The following is a 23,951-nucleotide window of genomic DNA, read 5'->3' as shown; positions in this document are numbered from 1 at the left end:
TAACAAGAATGCTTTAAAATCACTGAAATGTCATGAAATGGCCGGCAGAGGTCTGACTTGCTCGAGGGCGATGCCTGTGAGCTGCCATTGTGTCCTTGTGTTTGAAGCACAAGTTTGGACACCATCTTCATTCATTCTCTGCCTCATGCTAGTGAGATCACAGCAGAGGAAACTGCTCTGTTTCACGCAAATCTCGACCTCCCAGAATGGGATGCAGAGCTTGGCATCCCATAGGCTTCCTGCCTCTATGCGGGTTCTTCTAGCACTTTGTCCTGTGCAGGGACTGCTTGTCTTCCTCCCTCCCTGCTCGGTTTCTCTCCGTCATGATTTATTTGGGGGGAGGGCTTGAGATGGGGGGGGTGGCCTTGAGATGGGGGGGGTGGCCTGAGGCATCTTGAAAATCATGAAGGGCGTGGACAGACAAGCACATAGTTTACTGATGTGTCTGCCTTCCTGCCTCAATAAGAGTCTGCCTCCCATGCAAACAAGGCATTCCTCTGCATTCTGGAACAATTTTGAGTCAACATTAAATGTCCCTTATTTTCCAAATGAGTAAGTCCTTTGGAAAGATGAGCTTAACACCCCAGAGAAGCAAGTTCTCTGTCTCTCACTAAGTGGCTAGGAGGCAAGGACGTGCTGTGTAGGTTTTCCCCGTGCAAATGAGCCCGAGCTTTGACAGGAGGAGAAGCTACCTCTGTGTGAGAAAAGGACTGTGTTCACCAAGTTCTCAGCCCCTCTGCAGTAACAGGGAACCTCTGTATTTGGGATGTGTTTGCAGTGTTTCTAATCTCCCAAATCATACTTAGCTCATCTCCACTTAGAAATAAGCTTTCATTTTTAATAGATTGATCAGTAGCCAAACTTACCTACGTTAACAGCACAAAGCTCTTTGTCTTCTATATGAATGGGACAGTTTTTTTTTTTTTAAATGTCTAATATTTGTTGTGAACGTTTGTGACCTTCTTCTCGCAATTTATAGCACCTTCTCTTTATAAGTGCCCAAGAATTCCTCCAGGGCTGTTGTGCAACTGGGGGCCCGTAACGGACTTGCATTAACTCGCAGAGCTAATTCCCTAATACATTTACCTAGTGGAAGCACGGGGCTTGCTACTGGGAATCGAGAAATGGAGAAATTCGTGTTGTCCCTGCTCTCTTACCGACTATAGGACACAGGCGGGTCCGTCCGGTTTTGGTGAGTGAAATTCTAGTGGAGGAGAGAGGCTTTAGCCGAAGGGTCATAAACCACTGGTGGGTCCGTAATTGAGCTCCAGGTGGCCCATGAGTCCAGTGCTGGGCTTGTTCCTGATTTGGTGGAGAGGCGTCATGTGTGCATGGGGACATGTGAGCTCAGGGTACACGGGCCCCATTAGAGCACGGGAGTGAAGGCTGCCGAAAAGGCAGAGAGAGAACAGAGGGCACTCCTTGCCTTGCATGGGATCAGGGCAGGGCGAGCTTTCTACCTGGAAGGTCCACAACACAGCTCTGAATGCGCTCCATTGTGTCTCCTCGCCACGTGGGAGTTCAGCAGGAACTCTTCGGATCTTCCCCAACAAAGACTGCAAAGAGCCGGAGGAGGGGGATGACCCAGAGGGTTAGTAGCACTTCTGGGTATGCGCATATGACCTCGTGTAATGGAAAATACTCGGAAATGCGATGGAACATTTGTTAATGGTATTCTGTTAATAATATTAATAGCCGACGTCTGTGAGTGGTTCTTTCCTGTTGGCCAAGCACGCAGATGTCCCCAGACCCTCGGCCCTGTGTGAGGCGAGTGAAGCAGGTGCTAGCCTCCCCCTTGGCTAATGAGCAATCTGAGAGTTTGAGGGATTAAGTGACTCTCCCATAATCACAGGAACTAACCTATCCCAGAGTCAGGAATCAGACACGGCTCCTTTCTCCGAAACTCGGGAGAAATTTCTATTTCTGTTCCGTGAGGCCATTCTCAGTCTCCACAAACGATTACAAATTTTAACTGCTACAAAGTCTCTGTCTGAGAGAATCATCCCTTTCTGAAGTTAAATGGAAACTCATGACCAGGGAAAGATATGGGAAGAGGGCATACTCTGTCTTTTCAGTGATTTTCAACAGCCCCCATGATTGGGATGGGAGAAAGACATTCGAAAAAGCCTCCATCATTCGCCTCTTGGTGACGTTCTAGACAAAAACCAAAAACAATAGCAATTCATTAGTTTCTGAATTATGTCAATCTGGAAACAGAGATGCAGGTAATAGAAACACGTCTGGACCAAATACTCTTGTCCGGCTTCCAGTCCTTGCCCCTCAAGCAGGATTTGTTGGGGAAATATTCAGCCCACAGGTCTCATGACCGTGGATGTCCACTGGACCATGCTGCTCTGTTATCCTTTGAAACCCAGGAGCAAAACCAAGCAGAGGATGGTGACAATTAACTATGTAGATCAACCCGATCAAAAAGTAACCTTTGAGTCATGTGAATTATATTGGGAAATTACCTGAACATATTAGCTGTGAATCCATAGCCACTAGCCTGCCACTCTTAGCAGAGATATGTGTCTTGCATAAATAGCTCGTCGTTTCTGAAATGAGCCAAATGCAGCCGAGAAACCATCACAACTGGGATGTTCTATGATGCGCTGTCAGCGGGAGAAGAAGCTATTGTACCTGGAATTCTGAAGAAGAAGAAAGAAAGAGGCAGTCTTTTCAGAAGTGGATTATCTTTCATAACCAGTAAATATTTGTCATGCTATCAACCCGTTAAAGCAAGCAGCTATTGGGTATTGTGGGTCTCTATACGGGATTGTGAATTAAACTCCCACGGGGGGCTCCGAAGAGAAGCCCGGTGCTTTATCTTGTGAGGCACTCAGCAGCTCTCCTTAAGCAAGTTAAGAAAGACCTTCCTGACAATCTGCATCTCATTATTGCTACACAATACAACATCCTGGGGTTTTCTTCCTTTTGTGAAGAAACGCTTAAAAGCAACATGGTGCGTGGAAAGTTTCCCTAAAGATGGGCTGGATTGGTGCCATGTTCTCTTTCTCCTTAAGAGTATTGGCAGAGGAAAACCTATTTCTTAATTACCTACCAGTGTTCGGGTCCTTTATGCCAACTTGAATCATTTTTATGGTTAATCCTCAGATTAGCCTAGAAAAGCTCACACTACCTGAGAGTTAGCTCTGTCCAGTATCACTTTATCCAGCCCTCCGTTCCATGAGTCCACAACGGTCACCTAGCATCCACTGTGTGCGAAGCGTCACAGATTTTTTTTTCTACTCTGGCTTTTACTTCCATCTTTTTCTCGTTTCTCCTTGAAATCTGCAACGTTCGTACCCACACACATTTGCAACTACTGGCCTATGTTAATCGTAATAAGACAGCAAACAACCTTGTTCCATTTGCTCCCCACTCAGGTGACTAGGTCCTCAAAAGCGCAGGGTCCAGACAATGGCAGGCATGAGCTAGATCTGACATTACACAGATTTACATCAGAACACTCACTGTACCTCAATGCCCGAGAATTTGTACATTACCCAGAATTGCTGAGAAATCTATTTCTTCTTCACACCCAAAACTCCAGGCTCATCATCAAACCTAATTTTTCAAAGGAAAATTTCCTTCTAAAGAATGGAAGAACTGACATATATACACACTGGGTACAGGGGGGTATTTCCCAGTCAAATGTGCGCATCTGGGATTTTGGTTTAATTGTTCTTTGATGTGTAAAGATGGACAATCCACGAAGAAGTAAGTGTGAGAGAGAAGATGTGGGCAAAGCAGTGGGGGAAAGCCACGAGCCCTACAAAGGCATTTCCATGTTACTGAAAAGGGAACCAAAGCTCCCAGCTATTAAATTACCTTCTGACGTCACCTCCGTTTGCTGGAGCTACATTTGCTTAAACTGTTCTCAGGTGAGATTACCAGCCAATGGGGCCAGGCTAGATTTCACAGCAGGATGGAGGGGACACATCAAGGTACAAACACCTGACTTAAAGCGGGGGGGGGGGGGGGGGTGGCGCGCACCCATGTATTTCCACCCACTTGCATGTCCTTTCTTAGGGAAGCAACCAGTGCCCAGCCCCAGATCCTCTAGAGCAAAAGCGTACTTATTTATGTATTTTATTTTCTTGAGAATTGGATTGACTCAATTTCGTTTCTTGGTATTTAACTACTTTTCTATATAGCTAGTAAGAGAGTCCTTTTTGGATTTTTTAATAGATAAATTGCTTTAAAAATAACTCCTGAAACACATAATCTACATTGCCCCATTTCAGGGACATTAGCTTGCATTCCAGGCTTACCGTGTTGTTCCAGTGCCTTCTGGCCACCCCTGATCGCCTCCACATACACCTGAGCACAACTAGAGGTTTATTGAATCACCTGCGTGTCATACAAGACAGTAAAACTCTAATTGTTAACATTAATTCACTGGTGTAGTTGTGGTGTGCAGGGAGGGGGTCTCCCTCGTTCACTTATGGAGCCTTGGAATTGTGTCTAATTTCCAGAGGCTGAGGAGCGACACGGGACAGAGGCACTGAGCTCATGTTTGGTGATGAGGGATCATAAAAACGCCTTTCTGATCTGATGATTATTAGAAGACCCAGCAATGTGGTTCAGCTGCCAATCAGAGAGCATTTTCACTGCTGTGAGGATTGAATCCATCCTAGGAACCCTTTGTAATGATTTTAGGAGAAATGTTCCTTTTTTTTTTTTTTCCTCCAGATAATAAAATCATTCTATGACATGGCCCCAAGACGTGCAGTTCTTCTCAGGACTTAAGAAAAATTAGAGGGACGCCTGGGTGGCTCAGTTGGTTAAGCAACTGCGTTCGGCTCAGGTCATGATCCTGGAGTCCCGGGATCGAGTCCCGCATCGGGCTCCCTGCTCAGCAGGGAGTCTGCTTCTCCCTCTCCCGCTCCCGCCTCTTGTGCTCTGTCTCTAAAATAAATAAATAAAATCTTAAAGAAAAAAAGAAAAATTAGAGGTTAACTCCAGGCAAGACGGTTCAACTAGCAATATTTTGTACTGCTGTTTGCCTGATGTTTTCAAAGAGGTTTAGAAAGATCAAGTAAAAAGGGCAAGCTTCACTCATTTTTTTTGTTTATTCTAAAAATGCAGCAAGGATCTGTTTTGTGCCAGACATTGTACCAAGAGGTATGGATTTTTAAAATAAAATGTGGGGTCTGTTCAGAAGCAGCTCACAGCAGGGAAACATGAAAACTCCAGTGTATCCAGGCGGTGAGAGACAGTTTGCATGAAGACACGATTTGGGTGTCACAAAACACTGCTTAGCCTCAAAGCTTGTGAAATCCTGCGTTTTTATTCATTTGGTTCTATTCTCCTTCATCTTTAAATGCTTATCATGACCCACTAAACTGATTTTCCAGCCTGTAAATATATCCTTTGGAACACTGGTCTAGAAGGTGGGATTTGAGACCAAACACGAGGAGAGAAAGAACCAGGGCGGGAGGACCCTGGTCCCCATGCTAGGGACCAGTCTGTGCTCCATCCTGCACTATGATTATAGGGTTTTGCACAAGGCATGGTGACATAATCAAGTTGTATTTTGGAGTAACTCCATTACGGTATGTGGAAAGGACAGATGTCTCTCTTTGATTTTTCTATATTCATTTAAATGGAAACATACACACTTTAACAATGATTAATGAGGGGCGCCAGGGTGGCTCAGTCGTTAAGCATCTGCCTTCGGCTCAGGTCATGATCCCAGGGTCCTGGGATCGAGCTGCGTGTTGGGGTCCCTGCTCCGCGGGAACCCTGCTTCTCCCTCTCCCACTCCCCCTGCTTGTGTTCCCTCTCTTGCTGTGTCTCTCTCTGTCAAATGAATAAATAAAATCTTTTAAAAAAATGATTAACGAGAGATGCTTAGTTGCAGGGTGTATGGTGGTTGGCCATTTAGTGGTTTCTTTCTTCTGTAGTGGATGAAATGAGCATCCTTTTGAGATGCAGGTTCAGCCTCGCCCCACGGGGTCCCAGGTGCTCCTCCCTTCCGAGTACCTGATGTCAGCACTGTGATATGTCGCTGCGGCAGCTCAAGGGAAATGCCCTCACATGCACATATGATTTGGAGGCACAAGGAATTAGTAGCACCAACCAGCCTGCCCTTGGTAAAGGATGCAATCCCAGAAGCTACCAAAAACACAGTCCATGTGGCTCATCAAGAATTTTGACAAGAATTTAAATCTATATAGATACTTCTATTTTTTTATTTCATTTTTTAAAAAGGTTTTATTTATTTATTTTTTAGAGAGAAAGAGAGCACAAATGGGGGGTAGGAGCAGAGGGAGAGAGACAAACAGACCCCGCACTGAGCAGGAACCCTGACGCAGGGCTCGATCCCACGACCCTGAGATCGTGACCTGAGCTGAAACTGAGAGTCAGACGCTCAACCGACTGTGCCACCCAGGCGCCCCTATATAGATATTTTTAATTTGTTACTGAAGGCCTCAGAGTTACTGGCTCTCAGGTGGGATTGTTCCTCGAGAGATGAGCGGGGGACCACCCTATTGCTGTTAAAATATTGAAATGTCCCAGTAGGAGCTGGACATGACTACTGTTCGGGGCCTGCGGGGTCCCGAGAGCACCCCCCACCCTCCACCTGGGTGTCCTGGCCCCAGGCCTGTCCAGTTTCTCCCCAGTTAGATGTTAACACAACAGGCTTAAGGTATATGGTTGGTGCCTCTTCTTTTGGCCCCCGCCTGTGCCCTTCTGGTTATTAGTATCTGAGGTGGGTACATTTTGTGATTCCTCCTGAACAAAGATTTTGAAAAGACTCCGCATACATCACTGCCAATTTTTTTTTTTAACTTTCGATGATTTTAGTCGTTCTCTCTCACCTGCTGCAACCACACCAGTGAAATTAGTGTTCACAGCTAGAGTTTTCCTGTCCTGTGGGACCTGTGTGTGAATCAGCAAACCTCTGGTTGTGCTAAAGGTGTATGCGGAGGAGATCGGGTGGGGGGGCGGAGGGGGGGGGAAGGGACTAGAGCATCGTGGCTAAGGCTGAATGCAAGCTAATATCCCTGAAATGGAGCAACATAGATCATATTTTTCTTAAGGACCAAAGTAGTTATTCTTAAAGCAAATCATCTATTAAAAAGCCAAGAGGGACTCAATTACTAGCTATACATAAAAGTGACCAAATGCCAAGAAACAAAATAGGCTCAGTATAATGCTCATGAAAAATAAATAAATAAATGCCCTTTCAGGCTCTCTAGGATCTGGGGGGTGGGTACTGGTCATTTATGTAAGGAAGGATGCGTGCCCTGGTGCAGGTACGTGGAGCTCCTCTGTGTTGGTCTTGAGATGCTAGGCATCGCTAGCTCACCGTCCGTGACGCCACGCAGGTGTTGCAAATACTACAGCTTCCCCATCAGAGAGCAGAGGATTATCCTCCTCACTTTTGCTTTCTGGAGAAAGCGGGGAGGACCCATTCACCCAAACGAAAGCTGCCCAGGCTGCCTGAGCCGCCTCGCAGGCTCTGCATTCCACGACTCCTGGATTTACATTACCACCTGGCACTCAGGAAATGTAAAAATAACAGCAATATAAATAACCACATGACCTATGAAATTATACATGAGGAATGGGTCTCCGAGCCAGGCCGGCGTGGTGTTTAGATGTTGCATGTCCAGCTAATTATAGGAGAGGCGAGCTCCCCGAGTACGCGGAGAGGGAAGGAATTGGCGTGATTTGTTTCCCATTATGGCAGGGACAGAATAGATGGGCACAAAAGGATCCAGTTAGTTAAATTTAAAAGAAAATTGGCACAACATAATTTTCTGTGCATTTTTTGGGTTCTAAAAACCTTATTTATACTGACAGTCATTTTTTAGCTTTACTATCAATACATTCTTCCCCTGCTCGGCACATATGTTGTTGAAGATATCACTCTATTTCCTGATTCAGTTGGCGTTTCTAGCGCAAACCCTCTCCTTGCACTTGGCAGGGGAGTGGGTAGCAGGAGTTAGGAGTAGGGGACAAGGAAGCATTTCCATTCTACCCCACTTAACCCAGAAGATAAGTGTTGGTGGCACTTCCTGCCGCAGAAGAACGCCCAAAACACAACTCAAGAGGAATTTTGATGTACTCAAGAGTGGCGATTTCTGAAGGGTCATTTTAGAGTAGGAAGGTGTGCTGGGGACTGGCACTAGCCTTTTAAGGTCAGTAGCCTTGAGCAGTTATGTTTTCTCAACCCACCCATGCTTTGTGATTGCTAAGGTGCTCTGTTTTTTCTGTTTCTTAAGTAATGGGTTCCTATAGAAATACAAGCAGACTGTGGGATGTGGCTGTGTCCTAAGGGTAATCGCACGGAAGCCTGGTGTTCTGTCCCCAGGGCCCCCTACTGTTATACACTGAAGCCTGCTCTTGATACATTTCTGCAACTATAAGCAAAGGGACGACGAAGTCCGATTCACATGGCTTGGGGTCAGTTAGACGTGCGCTGTACAAAACACGCAGCGAGCGCCCCTCCGTGTGAGTGGACGCACTGTAGTCAGACCCCCTCTGCTCCTGTCTCATGTCTTGTGTCACAAGCCTGCACGGGGCTGGGGGTGTCTGTCTGCTTGTTTGAGGTTAGGATCAGACAAGGTCTAGGTGCATCCTTACACCTGACGTCTGTCTTTCTCTGAGACAGTAGGCCCTGTGTTCGGGCAATGCTAGCGTGTATTTTTTAAAAAGTTTAATTCACTTCCTAGAAGCTTGTTATAGCAGAACGCAGGGCAACGTGGGGGTGCTAACTCCTTATTTGTAGTTCTTCCTCACGTGCGATAATGTAAGATTTTAGAAAAATCAGAGCTGTAAGAGACATTGTTCCTTGTAACTCACACACGAGCTGCCGATCTGGGGCCTAAGTGATCCCATCCAAATTTAATTATGCACCATCTATGTCTATCTGTAAGCACAGTCTCGCTGTAACTCCCAAGTTTTAGGAACAAGAACTTGAGAAGTAGCAGGACTATGCCAGCCACGTCTCTCAGTGTTTGTACCTTTCCTTAATGCCAAAGAGGAAAAAACAAGCGCATTCCCTCCGTGCAGTAGCCTTCCTGGAGAGGAATTTTCCTATAGAGTTGCGGAATGAATTAGAGCCAGCATGAGTAATGAGTTTAAAATGTATTTTCACATTTTTTCTGCCTTGCATAGCACTCTCAGTATTAAATCAGTCAAACAGCAATAGTTTGTTTTTCTCCTGCGTTATGAAACCTGGATCCTGTCTCCCGTGTTTCCAAAATACACTCTAAAATTATCTCAAGTTAAGGTAACCAAGAGAGAAATGATGTGTTTAAGCATTCTTCTTAAAGAAACACTCTTTTGTTCATTCCTCACTCATTCTCTGCGACCTTTCTTCGGCGCACTCTGCTGTCAGCCTCCCTCTCCCCTGCTGCCCCCCCGCCCCGATTCCGAGCCCACACCTGCCTGTTTGTGTCCACTGTCACTGTGCCTCGCCTTCCACTGCCCCTCTCCCCTGCAAGAGGTCTCCCTACTAAGGGATGCTTGAGTCTCTCCCACACACTTTCTTTTCGGTCCTAGTAGATGCTGTGGCTCAAATAATTGCCACTCAATTTCACCCTTGGGCATGCGGCTGTCACTTGAAGGTCAACATGCACAGCCCCAAACTTGTCCTGTGTCCAGGCGCCTCGCTGGTGTTGACTTAGTCCCTCAGCTCCAGGAGACCCGTAACGCGGACCTCCCTGACCACCCAGGCCTGCCTCTGCCTGAGTCTAAATGCTCCCTGTTCCTGTCTCTGAGCTCTCCTCCAGCCTCATCCAGCTGGACACGTTTTTGCTGGAGCAATAGCATTTTAGAAAATGCAGTCTTTACGTTATGCCCTTACCTAAGTAGTGGCCAGCCACCGCTCTGGTGGCGCTGCATGAGCTGTAGACGCGCAGACTTCCCAGGGCAGAGCGGGCGGCGCCAGACTCCCCTCTCCTCTCCTCTCCCCTCCTCCTCTCCTCCCCTCCTCTCTCACCTCCGCTCTTCTCCTCTTCCTTCCCCTCTTCTCTTCTCCTCTCCGTCCTCTCCTCCCCTCTCCTCTCTGAGCAGAAAGGCTTTCCCGACCAGCGTTTTTTTCCAAACATTGGAGCTTACACCATGGGGGCAGGTGTGGGGTGTCTTTAAGAAAAAGAATAAAAATGACAAACATTTAGGGAGTGAATGGAGCATTTATTTAAAGATGAGGAAACGAGCAAAGCACACATTGACCGAAGCAGTCTTCTGCAAGCATTGACCGACTGGCGCTTGGGCCTTGGATGTGGCCTTGGCCAGTGAGGGTGGAGTCCACGACCATCACTCGATAGACTCCTGGTCAACCCACCTCTGCCCATCTCTAGGCACCAAGATGCCAGAGCCAAGACTTGTCAAACTGATTGCAGTTTTCTGAGATTAGAGGTCGCAAAGCCATGTACAGTAAGATTTTTAAAAACTGAGCATGCATGAACCGTGCATATCGGTGGGACAAGGAAGAAATATTTATCAGTGATAATTGGCAGCACAACAGTGAAAACCTGAATGCACACTGTGGGTCAGAGATAGATTTCAAATATCCCAAAGTCCTTTCTTCCCCTCATGTTAACACTCAGGTGGAAAGCAAACAGCTCTGGCCCTGTGAATATGTAGGAAATTTTCACCTCGCACAATGTGAAGTTTTCCTTTCCTTATAATTTTAAATAAGTGGAGATTAGAAACGCAAAGGTATGTTAGCAGTGGAAGTCCTTTCATGTTTCCAGGAATCTCCTGTGAATGAGGAGAAATGGTTACTGAGATTTTTCCATAATCATTCACATGGATTCTTCAGTTGAGTAAAATTGTCAACTATGTTAATTGCAAAACATGTAGTTTCCTGTTAGAAAACAAGAATTTCTAGAGCAGTTTGGTTGTGATGATTCGTTTATTTATTCTGTTTTCCCTTTCTTTCAACAAAGATTTTCTTGAGCGCCTACTGCGTGCAGGCACCTTCCTAAGCTCCCACGTGGCACTTGCGCTGATTTGTGCCCGCACTCCGGAAGGGGCGCGCGGGAAACAGACGATGGGGATGTGATACGTCCGCAGTCAGAAGGACCACCTAGGAGACTAAAGCAGGGAGTGGGGACAGAAATTGAGCTGCGGCAGAAAGAGGTGCCATCCTCTAGAAGGTGGTCTGATTTGAACAGAGCCTGAACGACACGCAGAGCTCCGGGCTCTCTCTGGAGAGTGGGATGCGTTCGTGGAGGGCTATCAGGCCCACGTGGCAAGGGGGAAGTTGGAAATGAGGTCCAAGGCGAGCAGAGTATCAGGTGATGGAAGGTCTCAGCCCCGGGACGCCTCTGGGTCTCAATGCAAATGAAATAGAAACCACTGGAGAGACTTGAGTGGGCACGTAACATGATCTGACTTAGGTTTTAAAACAAGGTTTCTCAGCCTCAGCGTCATTGGCATCCTGGGCAGGAATTCCTCATCCCGGGGTCTGGCTGTGCATTGCTGGGGCCTCACAGCACCTCGACCTCTACCCACTAGATACCAGTAGCAACCCCCTCCTCCCGGGTGAGGACTAGCAACAGCTCCAGACATGGCCAAATGTCCCCCGCCCGGGGCGGGGGGGCAATATCACCTTCTATTGAAAACCAGTTTTCAAAGGATCACACCCACCCAGTGTGATATTTTAGTTATATATATTTAAAAAAAAAAAGAACACACCAAAGCTGAAATTCTTCCTGTGTTCGCATTTAGAGATTTGTTAGAACTCTCCCACTAGATTAAGATTCAACTTAACTGAGTCCACATTGCATACTTGTATTTAACAATCATACCCTAGGGTAAAGGCCAAGGCTTTATCTTTGAGTCAGATCCCAGGGTGATTCATTCCTCCCATACCTGTACAAACAGCACTGGGCAGGGGTGACAGAGAAATCCTGTTTACAGGCTGAGAGAAAACAGCGCAGGTATTCAGATCGACTCGTGTTGTGGAGCACCCAAGGGAAGGATGCCACGGAACTCCACAAACCACTGATTACACAAGACGCGGAGATACAAAGTGACTCAGACATGCCTTCGGTCTTCCTACAGGATTTCACAGCACACACTCCTCTACTTGTTTGTTTAGATTCACTCAGACTCTCAAATACTGTCCTTTGGTGTGACTGTGACGGGCTTTTCTTCCCCCTCAAAATTCCAGCGGCCACTGCTTGGAGGCATGAAGAGGCCTCACGACTTTGTTTGTTCTGGATCATTCCCTGTAGGACTCTCCATGAAGTACGCATCTCGTGTGCGTGCTGTTGTAACTGAGACTGCCTCCAACTCAATACCAGCATCCTCAGGATTTTTTACAGTTGGAATTCCTTCAGTGCCCGAGTTCCACACTCAGTGAGGAACATCGCACCCGCTTATGGGCTAACCTGACCCTTCAGAGCAAAATCAAACCGTGGAGGGTTTCTGCATTCGCCCCTCGTTGTGGCTGAATCGAGGCATTGACAAGTCAGGGCACAGGCGCTCCGGCATGTTTGGATTTCACTTGCAGCCAGGCTGTCAATGAGCAGAAGCTGACCAGAATTCAGGAAGCCAAGAGCCATCCCCGCAATTGATATTCATGAGGAAGGAGAACCCTAAAGCAGAGACGTCTCTATCGATGTCGCAACTCTAGTTGGGTGGCTAGAGTACAATGTTCAGCCTCCAGTCCCCAGTTCATCACCACTGAGGCATGGGGATCCAGTAAAGCCACGGAAAAGCAGCTGCATTATTCTTTAGATCAGCAAATGAAATGACGGAACGTTTTACGCAGACGGGCCAAGTGTAGGAATGAGTGTGGGTGGATGTTGCCTTGGTCTGAACCCGGCTGCAGCCACTGGCTGATTATGAAATGTTTGCACGTAGGTTAACCTCCCGAAGCCTCAGTGACCTCATCTCGAAAATGGGTGAGAAAGGGACAGCTCTTCAGAAGTACGAAACCAGAGCAAAATCAGATGCTCTGGGGGATTGGCGGATCATAAACACTCAGGAGATGGTAATTATCATCAGAACAAGGTGAATGAATATCATTAGATTGGCCATCACTTCTTACGTTTTACTTGAAGAAGGACTTATTTCCTTATTCCAATCCAGAGCCATCCCTGAGAAGACCTATACTTTTAAGATAAAAATATAAAGAAGATTTTAGTAGATAATGTAAGAATCACAGCCTAACTCGCATGACACATTTAAAAACAGTCCTTGGCTACAGTGTAGCCTGCTGATTGGAAATATTTTTAAAACCTTAATAGCAAAATTGGAGGTTTTGACTTTAAATATATGAGTTGTTTAGGAGCTGGAAATTGGTTAGGAGGGAAGCTAGCATCTTGTTTATACCAAGAGTCTACACAGTGTGTCAGAGGATTGAGTTTTGTCCCACCAGAGGTAAGAGGACCGTCCCCATTTACCCAGTGAGGGACACCCTGGTTCCCAGCCTTGGGTAAGGTCCCTTTGCGCCGAGAACAGAACCTCAGCTCCTTGCTGCGATGGCCATCCGTCTGTCATGGTCATTACTGCACTTGGAGCACCTGAAGAGTGCAAACACATCGTAGGCATTCAATAAACAACTGAATTAAAGAGCGAGAAAAATAGCTCGAAGAGAGGCAGATGAGTATCTGTGTCTTGAGACAGCTTTAAAGCCAGCCCTGTGTTACTTTCAGATGTCTATGAAAGGCAAACTAGAGTCAACCGAAAGAAATACATAGTCTTTCTGCACCAGCCTGCTCAGAGTTGCTCCTTGTCAAGAACTCATATGTCTCCTTCCGATCACCTGTTGTCCGGTTCATCACTGTTCCTACGCACGCTGGCTGAGCCAAAGCTTTTCAGCTTGTAAGTGCAGGGAGCCAGGAGCTGCGGTGGCTCCCAGGTCGCTGAAATCTCAATGCCCCCACCTGGTTTTCAAAGCCCTGTCCATTTTGCGTCCATTCTACCTATCCAGCCCCTCCTGCTCTAGACGGCAGCACCCCTTCCTGTGGGGCAGACATGGCTCCTCTCTGGGCTGCACGCTCCACTTGTAAGTGACAGGTCCCTGTGGCTCATCTGACCACGAGCCCCGCTGGTGAGGACAGGGCCACTCTAGCTGGTGGGAGTGCATACAGCACAGCAGGGAAACACGGGTCAGTATGGAGCATCTGGATACATGCCCATTGCCTGTAGTGCTGATTGAGTGTAAGGCTCAAGGGCAAGAGGAGATCATGTCTAGAGGCAAGAGTTAGGACCGTGTCAAGACCAGCCTGGAAAGACAAGCTTTGGAGGGCTGGCGTCCTCCCTCTTTTCCTTCCCTTCCTCTCTCCCTCTATCCTTCCCTCCTCCTTCTTCCCTCCTTCTATCCTTTCTCTGTCCCTCCCTCCATCCACCCTTCCTTCCTGCTTCCTCCCTCCCTCCATCCACTCTTTCCCCTCCTTCCCCCCACCCCATCTTTTGGGATCCCTGGAGATAAACTGTTCTGCCACATGTAAAGTATAATAAAGCGAATTATGCTTTTTATCCCTTTTGAATAATCTGTTAGCCTAAAACTTCAGAAAGGCCTAACCTAAAGGCAGTCAGAATCTACTGTGTACCAACAAAGGGCAGAAGAACATGCACATCCTCCGTATTGAAGAAAAATCCTCCAGAACATCCCTGGGAAGCAAGAGCCAATCCCAGGCACACCTGGCCAGCCCGAGAGAGGGACCCTGACTCCAAGAGAGGAGAGGGGAGGGGTGACGAGGGCCACACCTGACGCCATGGTGGACAATTGTGCTTGATTTGCACCCTCTGGTCATTTGTAGACCCTGCCTGAGGATAATGTAGTGGACATTGCTCCAAACCCTGGCATTTGTTATATTTTACTTTATTATTACTACATAGTTTAAAAAAAATCTTCGTTTGGCTCTTCAGCATAATTTGGATGATGGCGTCTGTGTTCGTCGATCTCCGAGCACTCAACACGGGACATGCAATGAACAATTAGGCAATGTTAGTATACAGAATGCAGAAGTAGGGTTTTGAAGTTTAATACTCCTAAATGGATAATAACAAATTTTGTAATGATGCTGTAAGTCTATTTCTCATTTTTTTCAAGCCTATAGGATTGTCTCAGCCCTAATTAATTTAATAAATGAGAAAACTTCTGAAACATGAATTTATTTCCGTGCTTTTTAGGAAACAGTGTTCTCAAGAAGGTGCTCTAGTGACAAGTTATTAGACTCTGACATCAGAAATTCTGTATAGATATGTTTGAAAATAAGAAATTATGAAATTCATTATCACCACTTAGTATTTCCCATTATGTTTAGGAGTGTTGTGACAAAATTCGGTGAAGATTTTGTAGGCTATAAATTTAATTAAGGATGATTATTAATTTACTATTTCAAATACAATTAATGTTCCATTTGATGAATTTTGTTATTTTCTTCTACTGTTTTATTAAATTATTTGGTACATTTTATCCTAAAAGAATAATCCTTTCTAAAATTTATTTTAGGTTTTGAGACTAACATGAACCTAACTGGCCGAGATTATGCTGGTAGATCAGAAATTGCATCTGAGACTCAAGATAGAAATGCAAATAACCATGGAATTCAATTATCTAATTCACTCTCGAGTGCTATCACTGCTGAAAATGGGAATTCTGTCTCAAATGGTAAGTGCTTTTTAAACTCAGAAGTAAACAGATGAAAGTATTAAGTTCTCTCAACTTAATAGGGAGAATGGGTTTGAAACATAAAAATGAAGTAGGCTTAAAAACTGGAACATAGATCATAAACTTCACTGTAGGGTATATTGTAGCATTTTATTGGTTAGGTTAAAGAATTATAGTTGTATTTGATGTTAGTTGACTTTTCAGAGATTGTTGTGGATTATTTGATATGTGGGAACCAATATAAAATGAGATTATGCAGAACAGAAGGAGGAGATGGGGTTGCTCTAACAATATTTTTAATTTAAAAGATACCTTTTTCTTCTCATACCTGAGTAGTGGGAGGGAAAATAATATCGAAGTTATGGTAAATACCAAACTGGCATTAAGTAGTTAATTGGAGTGTATCAAGGAATGTATCATCTAGAAATTGGTTAGACTGTGCGTATCCAAAAATCATCTAATAGTGGCTTAAACAAATAACTTATTTCTCTCACACATAAAAGCAGCCCATGGCTGTTGGGAAGATTTTCTTGAGAACATCCAGAAAAGCTGGCCAAAACTTCCATTATTGTTTAATCTGATTAAAGGCACTAGAAAACTATTACGACCATGAGATCCAGGAAAGAGACTGAGGAAGGGGGTTTGCAATGCAGTGGGGACCAAGCAAAGAAGCCTACGTTCTAGGCTTTTCTCCAAGGAACATTCAGAGCACTCTTCTAGTTCACAGAAGCCAGCTCCGAAGCCGGACTGGACTTCTGATAGCCTCCTGGACTGTGGGGACCAGGTCTTCCAAGGCCATGGGTTGGAGCCTTAAAGTGTCCCTCCTAAGGGCTGGGTGTTCTCAGTCTAGAAACAACAGCTCAGCTATGAATCATCTCAACCCCTGATGCTGGGTGGACGTCCTTCAGGACTGACAGGGCCTGCAAGTACCTGGGAGGAAAAGTGTGTGTGTATGTCCCAAAGGACAGTTACAGCATCGGAAGCTTCAAAATGATGTAACAAACCATTTTTCAAATACAATATTCAATGCAGAGTCAAAAAACCAGACACATGACGACACAAAACAAGATCAAAAATTAACAAGCAGAAATAGCAGTCCATTGCAACACATCCATGGGAGCCCAAAAGATTGGAGTTCAAAAGCACATAGTTTAAGCTAAATATGTTTACTATGCCCAAGGAGATGGAAGAATGAGAATCAGCAGAATGGGAAACTATAAAAACGTGTCAAATGAAAATTCTGAAATTGAGAAATAGTCATAAAATTAAGTACAATGGAGGATGAGTTTAAAGTTAATTAGACGCAGTCATTAAAAAAGAAAAAAAAAAACCTGGGGAAGTGGAAGATAAGTGAGAAAATTACAGAATGAAACACAAAGAAGCCAGAGAAGATTGGGGATTCCGGAACACGGTTTAGAGGCAGGAAGGGTGTGTTGAGAAAGTTACTGGAATTCTGGAGAAAGAAGAGAGGTTACACCGGCAACAGGGAAGACTGTGCCCACGTGGATACCCGTGTGCAAATGTTCATTGTGCCCTAATTCATCATCATCCAAAATGGTGACTGGATCGTGTCGGTTATCTACTGCTCTGTAAATTTAGGGCCACCCGCCCACCGCCCCCAGAACTTAGAGGCTTAATTCAACAGAAGGCTGTTATTTCATACCTTCTGTGGGTCAGCAGTCTGGCTGTGGCTGAGCTGAGTGCCCTTGCTTCAAGGTCCCTTGTGAGGCAACTGTCAGCTAACTGTTGGCCAAAATTCGAGTCCTCTTGAAGCTTGATGGAGAGGTGGTACAACTTCAGGATCACTTCCATGGCTTCTGGCAGGCCTCATCCCTTCCCAGCTCACTCACACAGGCTTCTCCGTAAGGGTGGCCTCATGCCAGGGCAGCTGGCTTCCCCCAGGGCACGCAGTCTATGAGAGAACGAGCAAGAGCATCTGCATGGAGACCATGGTCTTCGCATAGCCCATCCTGGAGGGGACATCCAGCCCCTCTGGCACATTTTGTTCCTTACAAGCAGGTCATACATCCAGTCCACTTGATGGGGGGGGCGGATTATATGAGGTGTGAGTGCCTCGTAGGGGGCTCCCTGGGGGCCATTTTAAAGGCTGACTAGCACACGGATAAACGGTGCAAAAATAAAAGGGGGGCACTACCCTTGCGTGCAATGAAATGGGTGACTCTCAAACATGTTGCGCTAAGTGAGAAAAGAATCGAAGACTACGAGTGCCATTCCGTGCACATGATGTTTTGGAAAAGGCAGAACTATAGGCACAGAAGACCGATGCTTGGGTGCCGGAGGCTGGGTGTGTGGGTGGGGATGGACTGCTGTCTCGCTCCATTCGGGCTGCTATAACAAAATACCTAGACTGGAGGGCTCATACGTGGCGGAAACTCTGCTCACAGTTCTGGATGTCTGCGATCACGGTCCAGCAAGGTCAGCTCCAAGGTCGGCCTGCCTCCCAGCGGCAGGTTGCCCCTCTCCTGCTGTGTCCTCACATGGTTGGAAGGAAGAAGCCATCTCTCCAGTCTCTATCCTAAGAGCACTAACCCCAATCGTGAGGGCTCTACCCTCATGACCTAATGTCCTCCCAGAGGCCCCACCTCCTACGACCATCACCTTGGGGGTTAGGATTCCAACATATGAATGGGGGTGGGGGGGACGCAAACATTCAGACCATAGCAGACTGCAGAGGGGCCTGAATCGTTATCCGCAAATGGGAATGCCTGTGTTCCTAGAAATTTATACACGTGTACCTCTTTCTGTCTGTAAATGTGACTTTTGTTAAAACAAAACCAAACCCTGCTTAGCATAAATAAAAAGAAAACTGCCCCTAGGCATCTCATAGTGAAACACTGGTAACTAAGAGTGAATATTAAAAGCAGCCAGAAGTAAAAAAAGACAAATTCTAAGGAGCAGCAATTCAAAGACAATTCAAAAACAATGAAGTAACATATTTAACGTGCTCAAATAACTGCCAATCTAGGTTTTCATAAATAGTAAAAAAAAACATCTGTAAGGATGCAAAGGAGTTAAGGCAGTTTTAGGAAAAAAAAAAAAAAAACTGGAAAAATTAAGTGCGGGGCAGACCCAGAATGCTCAGAGATCCAAGGAGGAAAAACAAGCAGTAAATAAAGCCAGTGAAATCAGGAGAGCATGAAGCAGGGTTTACAATCACACGCGGATAACTCAGACTCGCAGGTTGTAATTTCAAAGGCAACCACTGAAGGAATAATAGTAGAATATATGATTTCCAAACTAATAGAGTAAAACAGGATAATAAAAGTCAGTCCACCCAAAAGATGGCAAAAAAGAGGTGAACCGGAGCAATCTGAAAAACAAGATGGGACGCCTGGGTGGCTCAGTCGGTGAAACATCTGCCTTCGGCTCAGGTTGTGATCCCGGGATCCTGAGATCAAGTCCCGCATCTGGCTCCCTGCTCAGCAGGGAACCTACTTCTCCCTCTGCCTCTGCCTCTCCCCCTGCTGTGGTTTTGATCTCTCTCTCTCTCTGACAAATAAATAAATAAAACCTAAAAAAAAAAAAAACAAATAAAAAGGTTGTAGATGGTAGGCATAAAAGCACCTCTGAAAATAAGTGAACGCCGTGAAACTTTAAGAGACTCATTTAGTGTGAATTCACATTAAAGATAAATCCATTAATAAAATATTTTAAAGCCTAAGATTTCTGAAAAGCATGTAAAACGTGAGGATGCTAAAAATTTAAATGTGAAGGAACAGAACCAGGAAAGTATGCTATGAAAATGTTAAAAACAATCATTCTCATCTGTCTGGGAGTTCTAAATTTCATCTCCAAGGAATCAGTAGATTCAGGAAGAAATCACAAAAAAGCAGAACTTTGTAACTAATGACAATGAAAATATAACAGAACTTGTGGGATGCTGCTAATGTCTTTATCAGTGGAAATGTATGTCTTTTAACATCTGTATTGCAAAAGAAGAAGGCCAAAAATCGGTTTTTCAAATGTAAACAAATTAGAAACAGAGCAATAATTAAACACCAAGGAAGTGGAAGAAAAGATATAATAAAGGTAAGAACTAAGTTATTGAAATTTATAACAAATAGCAAAACCAAAAGTCAGTTCTTTGAAAAAAATTTATCTTTGAAACATGAATAAAATGGAAAACTCTCTTGCAAGAAGAGCAGAGAAACAAAGAAGGTGGCACAGATGGCCAACTCTAGGGATGAAGAGGGGACCCACCCCAGACCTTCCAGAGCTTGAAAAATAGTAATGAGTATATTATGAACAGTTTATGTCAAAATAAATTTGTGAATTTAGATGAACAGACACATTTCTCAAATAAAAGCTACAACTAACCAAAATGGACCAAAAAATCGGAAAGCTAAATAGTAACATAAATATTAAATCAGTCGAAGTTGTAATTGAATACTTTTCTATGAGGAAAACCCAAATGACTTTTCCAGTAAGTTTTCTCAAAATCTTAAGGACAAAGAAATGCCAATGCTACATAAACTCTTCCAGAGTCAAGGAATACAGAAGGGGAAAGAAAGAAAACCTTCCCAGCTTGCATAAATAACTACTTAATTTATGACAAACTTGGCATTACAGGGCACTTGGGGAAGGGTGATCAATGCTCTCTGTGTGAGGGAAAAAAATGAACTTGACCCCTACTTCATGCTGTACACACAAGAGATTTCTGGTAGATTATAGATCTAAGTGTCAAATGTAAAATAATAAAATGTGTTGATGAAAATATAGGATTTTTTTTTTTAACCTCAGAGGTAGGAAAAGAAAGGAGGACTTCTTAAACAGGCCACAAAAGAGTACTAACCATAAAGGAAAAAAAATAATTACAGGAAGTGTTTTCAATACATTTAACCAACAAAGGGCCATATTCGGAGTTTACTTAAAAACAAAACAAAAGACTATCAAATAAGAAATTGGACAGGGGACATGAATAAGCACTTAAGCATTTTTCAGAGTCCACATTCATTGGGAATTAGAGAAATGCACATAAAGAACACAGGAGAATGGCAACACTGACCGACAAGGAGGGGCTCGGGGAAAGAGGGACGCTGGGAAGGGATTGCTGCCCGGGATAAGACAGGGATTTCCCTGGAGGAGAAGAAGCCCATGGTGATTGGGAAAGAGGATGATGGGGGCTTCTGAGTAGCTTCCTGTTTCTTGACTTATGTGCTAGTAAGGTTCCACAACTTAAAAAGATAAAGAGAAAAGACAGGAGGGAGAGAGAACGGAAGGGGAACGGAGGGGGAATGGAGAGTCCATGGTATGCATCCAGGATGATGGCTGGTCCCCACCCTATCTCAGGCTTCCCTCAAGGTCCAAGGGAACATAGGGAGGCTGGGCACCATAGCTTCTCAGCTGAGCATATTGCTCACCCACACGTGCTCACACCGATGTCAGAAGCAGGAGGAGGAGAGCGGGTATAGGATGAAAACCAGGCAGGTCCATTGCAGTCACAAGTCACACATTACGTTGGGGCCAGGGTGAGGAGGGGGAGTATGGAGGCAGGTAGTTGGTCAGGGCAGGGTTTATTCAAGCTTAGCATGAAGGTCACCAGAACAATGTGGGAATTCTCTGTTGGCACTCAGAAAAAAGATTGCTCGAATCACACACACGGAGAAAAACCCAGATGTGTTTACGAATCTTATCCCACCATATTAAGCAAGGATTACAAATAATGATCAGAAGTATGCAGGTCACAGGGCACCTGGGTGGCTCAGTCGGTCAAGCGTCTGACTCTTGATTTCAGCTCTGGTCATGATCTCAGGGTCGTGAGATTGAGCCCTGCATTGGGCCCCACACTGAGTGGGGAGTCTGCTTGGGATTCTCTCTCTCCCTCCCTCTGCCCCTCCCCCCACACATGCACACATACACTCTCTCTCCAAAATAAATAAATAAATCTTAAAAAAAAAAAGAAGTATGCAGGTCACAAAACAGAGGCTTTTTGGTGCAATTGGGCAGTGACATCAGTTACATATAGAAGGATTTTTCTACCAGCAACAAAGACTTTTAGAAAAAGAAACTGCCCTTACCAAATTGTATTACCACTGCAAGCAGACAAAAGTTCGGCCAAGAATGATACAGGCTTTTAGGACCCCAAAGCATCAGCTTACCTTAACATTTTGTCTTGACTGAATTTCGCAGCTTTTAAAAAACAATATATTATTAATCAGATGGCATTTATAATTTTATGCATGTTATAAAAATTACACATTTTGGAAAATACAGGGAAGAGTAAAGAAAGAATAAAAACTATCGATTCTATTACCTAGAAATACTCTAAATATGTCTAACATTCCACTGTGTTGAATTTTATGTTTTCATACAATTATTATGTGTGTGGTTACATCATGTGTTTGGCTTTATTTTTATAAAGTTTGAATTATACTACATGTAGTTTTACTATTCTGCTGCCCTCGCCCACCTTAGGAATATCATGTGGTGTATGTCCATGTCAGCAAGTACAGATCTGCTTAGCTTACAGCTAGCTATTAAGCATGCTCAGTGCATGGCACTCCATCTTATTGGACAATAACGAAGCCCTGTGTGTTGGAAAGCAAAATTATCTCCCGATTTCCCACCCCGAATTACTCCACCTTGATTAAAATAGGCATTTTGTAAAACTCTCCATGTCAGTGTTTGATGGTTCAGATTTATATGTATCTTTAGCTAGAAATATAGAGATATAGTCTTTCTCTTAAGATGGTTAGTTTCTGAAATCTCTGATGCTAACCCTTTGGGAGGAGGTAAAGATTACAAAAACATTATATACCCTTATATTGAAATTAAGTAGTCCTAAAATAATAAAAATGGAATTTGAGTGACAGCAATAGCCACCAAATTGTGATAGAAGTATATTTCACAAGGGCTACATATATCTAGTAAGAAAGTAACTAATTCCTGTTTTACTTGCAATTTTGGAGTATTTAAAGATCGCCACCAAAAAAAAAAAAAAAAACGGAATTTAAAACATGTTCAAATGGTAAAAACTGAATACACGAATATTTAAGAAAGATGACCATATACTCATTCACTTTTGCTAAAATTTCAGCCCATGCTTCTCCCTACATGTAATAAATGTTTGAGCCCTAGAACACAGGTATATACATTACCCCTTAAATCTTATAGGGACCAGATTTTAAAATAAAGCAAGTTCTGTATTGTCATTAATTGATGATGACTTGGAAATCTCAGGAGTTACATGCACAAAAGGAAAATTATTTCAATTGGGATTTTGGTCCTTCAAAGCTACTTGACATGTTTATGTTGGTCTACTTCTGCGAACACCGTGAAAGTCTGGGTTCCTGCAACCTCCCCAAATCACTACAATATCTGGCACAATGCCCTGGATACTTGTCACTGGTAAGCACTTACCGATTGGATCAATGTTGCATGTTGCATAGGAATCAGTGAGTTCTGTGCAGGGTGCAGAGTTAGAAAATTTCTCCTTGTCGGTATGATACAAACTGGACAAATATTACACACGTGCAGTACCTGATATATAGGTGATCATTATAATTCTGAAAGTGGTTACTAGTCCTGATTCCTAATTCACAACATATAGTCAATGTGCTTTCTACATGAAGGCACAAGATGGAAATAAATGTTTAAAATAACTTGGAATTGTAATTGAATCAGAAATAGTGTTATTTTCTAGGAAATGATTTCTCTTGAATGCCAGTATCTGCATCCTACCTCTGCTTCCCAGAAATAATTATCTGTTTGTTCATTTGCTGAAATATAGTTATGTGTGGGTAATTATAGCTATCACTTACTTTAATTGCCATTCTTTTACTGATGTGAACACAGACTTAGATCTTTTTTGGTATACTTAATTATTCCCTGGACTTGTGGTTATTTATCATCAGATTAAAGAACAGTTTTTAGTGTTAGGACATTTTAGTTGCATCACACAAAATATTGTGAATATAAAGATGTTTATTTTGTGGGGAAATAAAGATATAAAAAATGCCAGCTAGACCATTTTATGTCCGGTATGATTTTCTTCCTTGCTGCTCAGTGAGTATACATGCTATTGCTGGGCATCAGGAAACAAATGGCAATTAAAGAATACAGTCATTACATTTGATTTTACATTTATCATTCTGTGAAGATTGTCTCTCTTTTTCATTTGCGTTATGTTTATCCTCGGTGCACAGTGAGGATTATCTGTGGCGGAAAGGGCTTTCTGCAGGGAAGGACTGGGTGAGACCATCTGCAGGGATAGAAGAGCTCTGCATTCTTTGCATAGCCTCCAGCACCATATTGAAGCTCACACCATTGGAGCACCAAACCACAGTGATTCTGGAAACATCTAAAAATGGCTTTTGTCAGTCCCGCTCGAGATAGATCC

The 23,951-nt window shown here is 44.1% G+C and overlaps 1 protein-coding gene across 1 annotated transcript in view; it reads left to right on the top strand.

Moving 5' to 3' along the window:
• Positions 1–23,951, top strand: part of MYO16 (myosin XVI) — a 435,943-nt gene that overhangs the window by 378,822 nt on the left and 33,170 nt on the right. Inside the window, exon 32 of the mRNA XM_064585765.1 lies at positions 15,434–15,592. Coding sequence (XP_064441835.1) covers positions 15,434–15,592 — 159 coding nt within the window. The remainder of the gene's footprint in view (positions 1–15,433; positions 15,593–23,951) is intronic.

Source organism: Mirounga angustirostris, unplaced genomic scaffold, assembly GCF_029215605.1.
Source record: "Mirounga angustirostris isolate CCGP_5_RB_7025 unplaced genomic scaffold, mMirAng1.0.hap1 SCAF_3, whole genome shotgun sequence".
NCBI classification, from domain to species: Eukaryota; Metazoa; Chordata; class Mammalia; order Carnivora; family Phocidae; genus Mirounga; species Mirounga angustirostris.
This window is presented reverse-complemented; position numbering and strand designations above follow the sequence as displayed.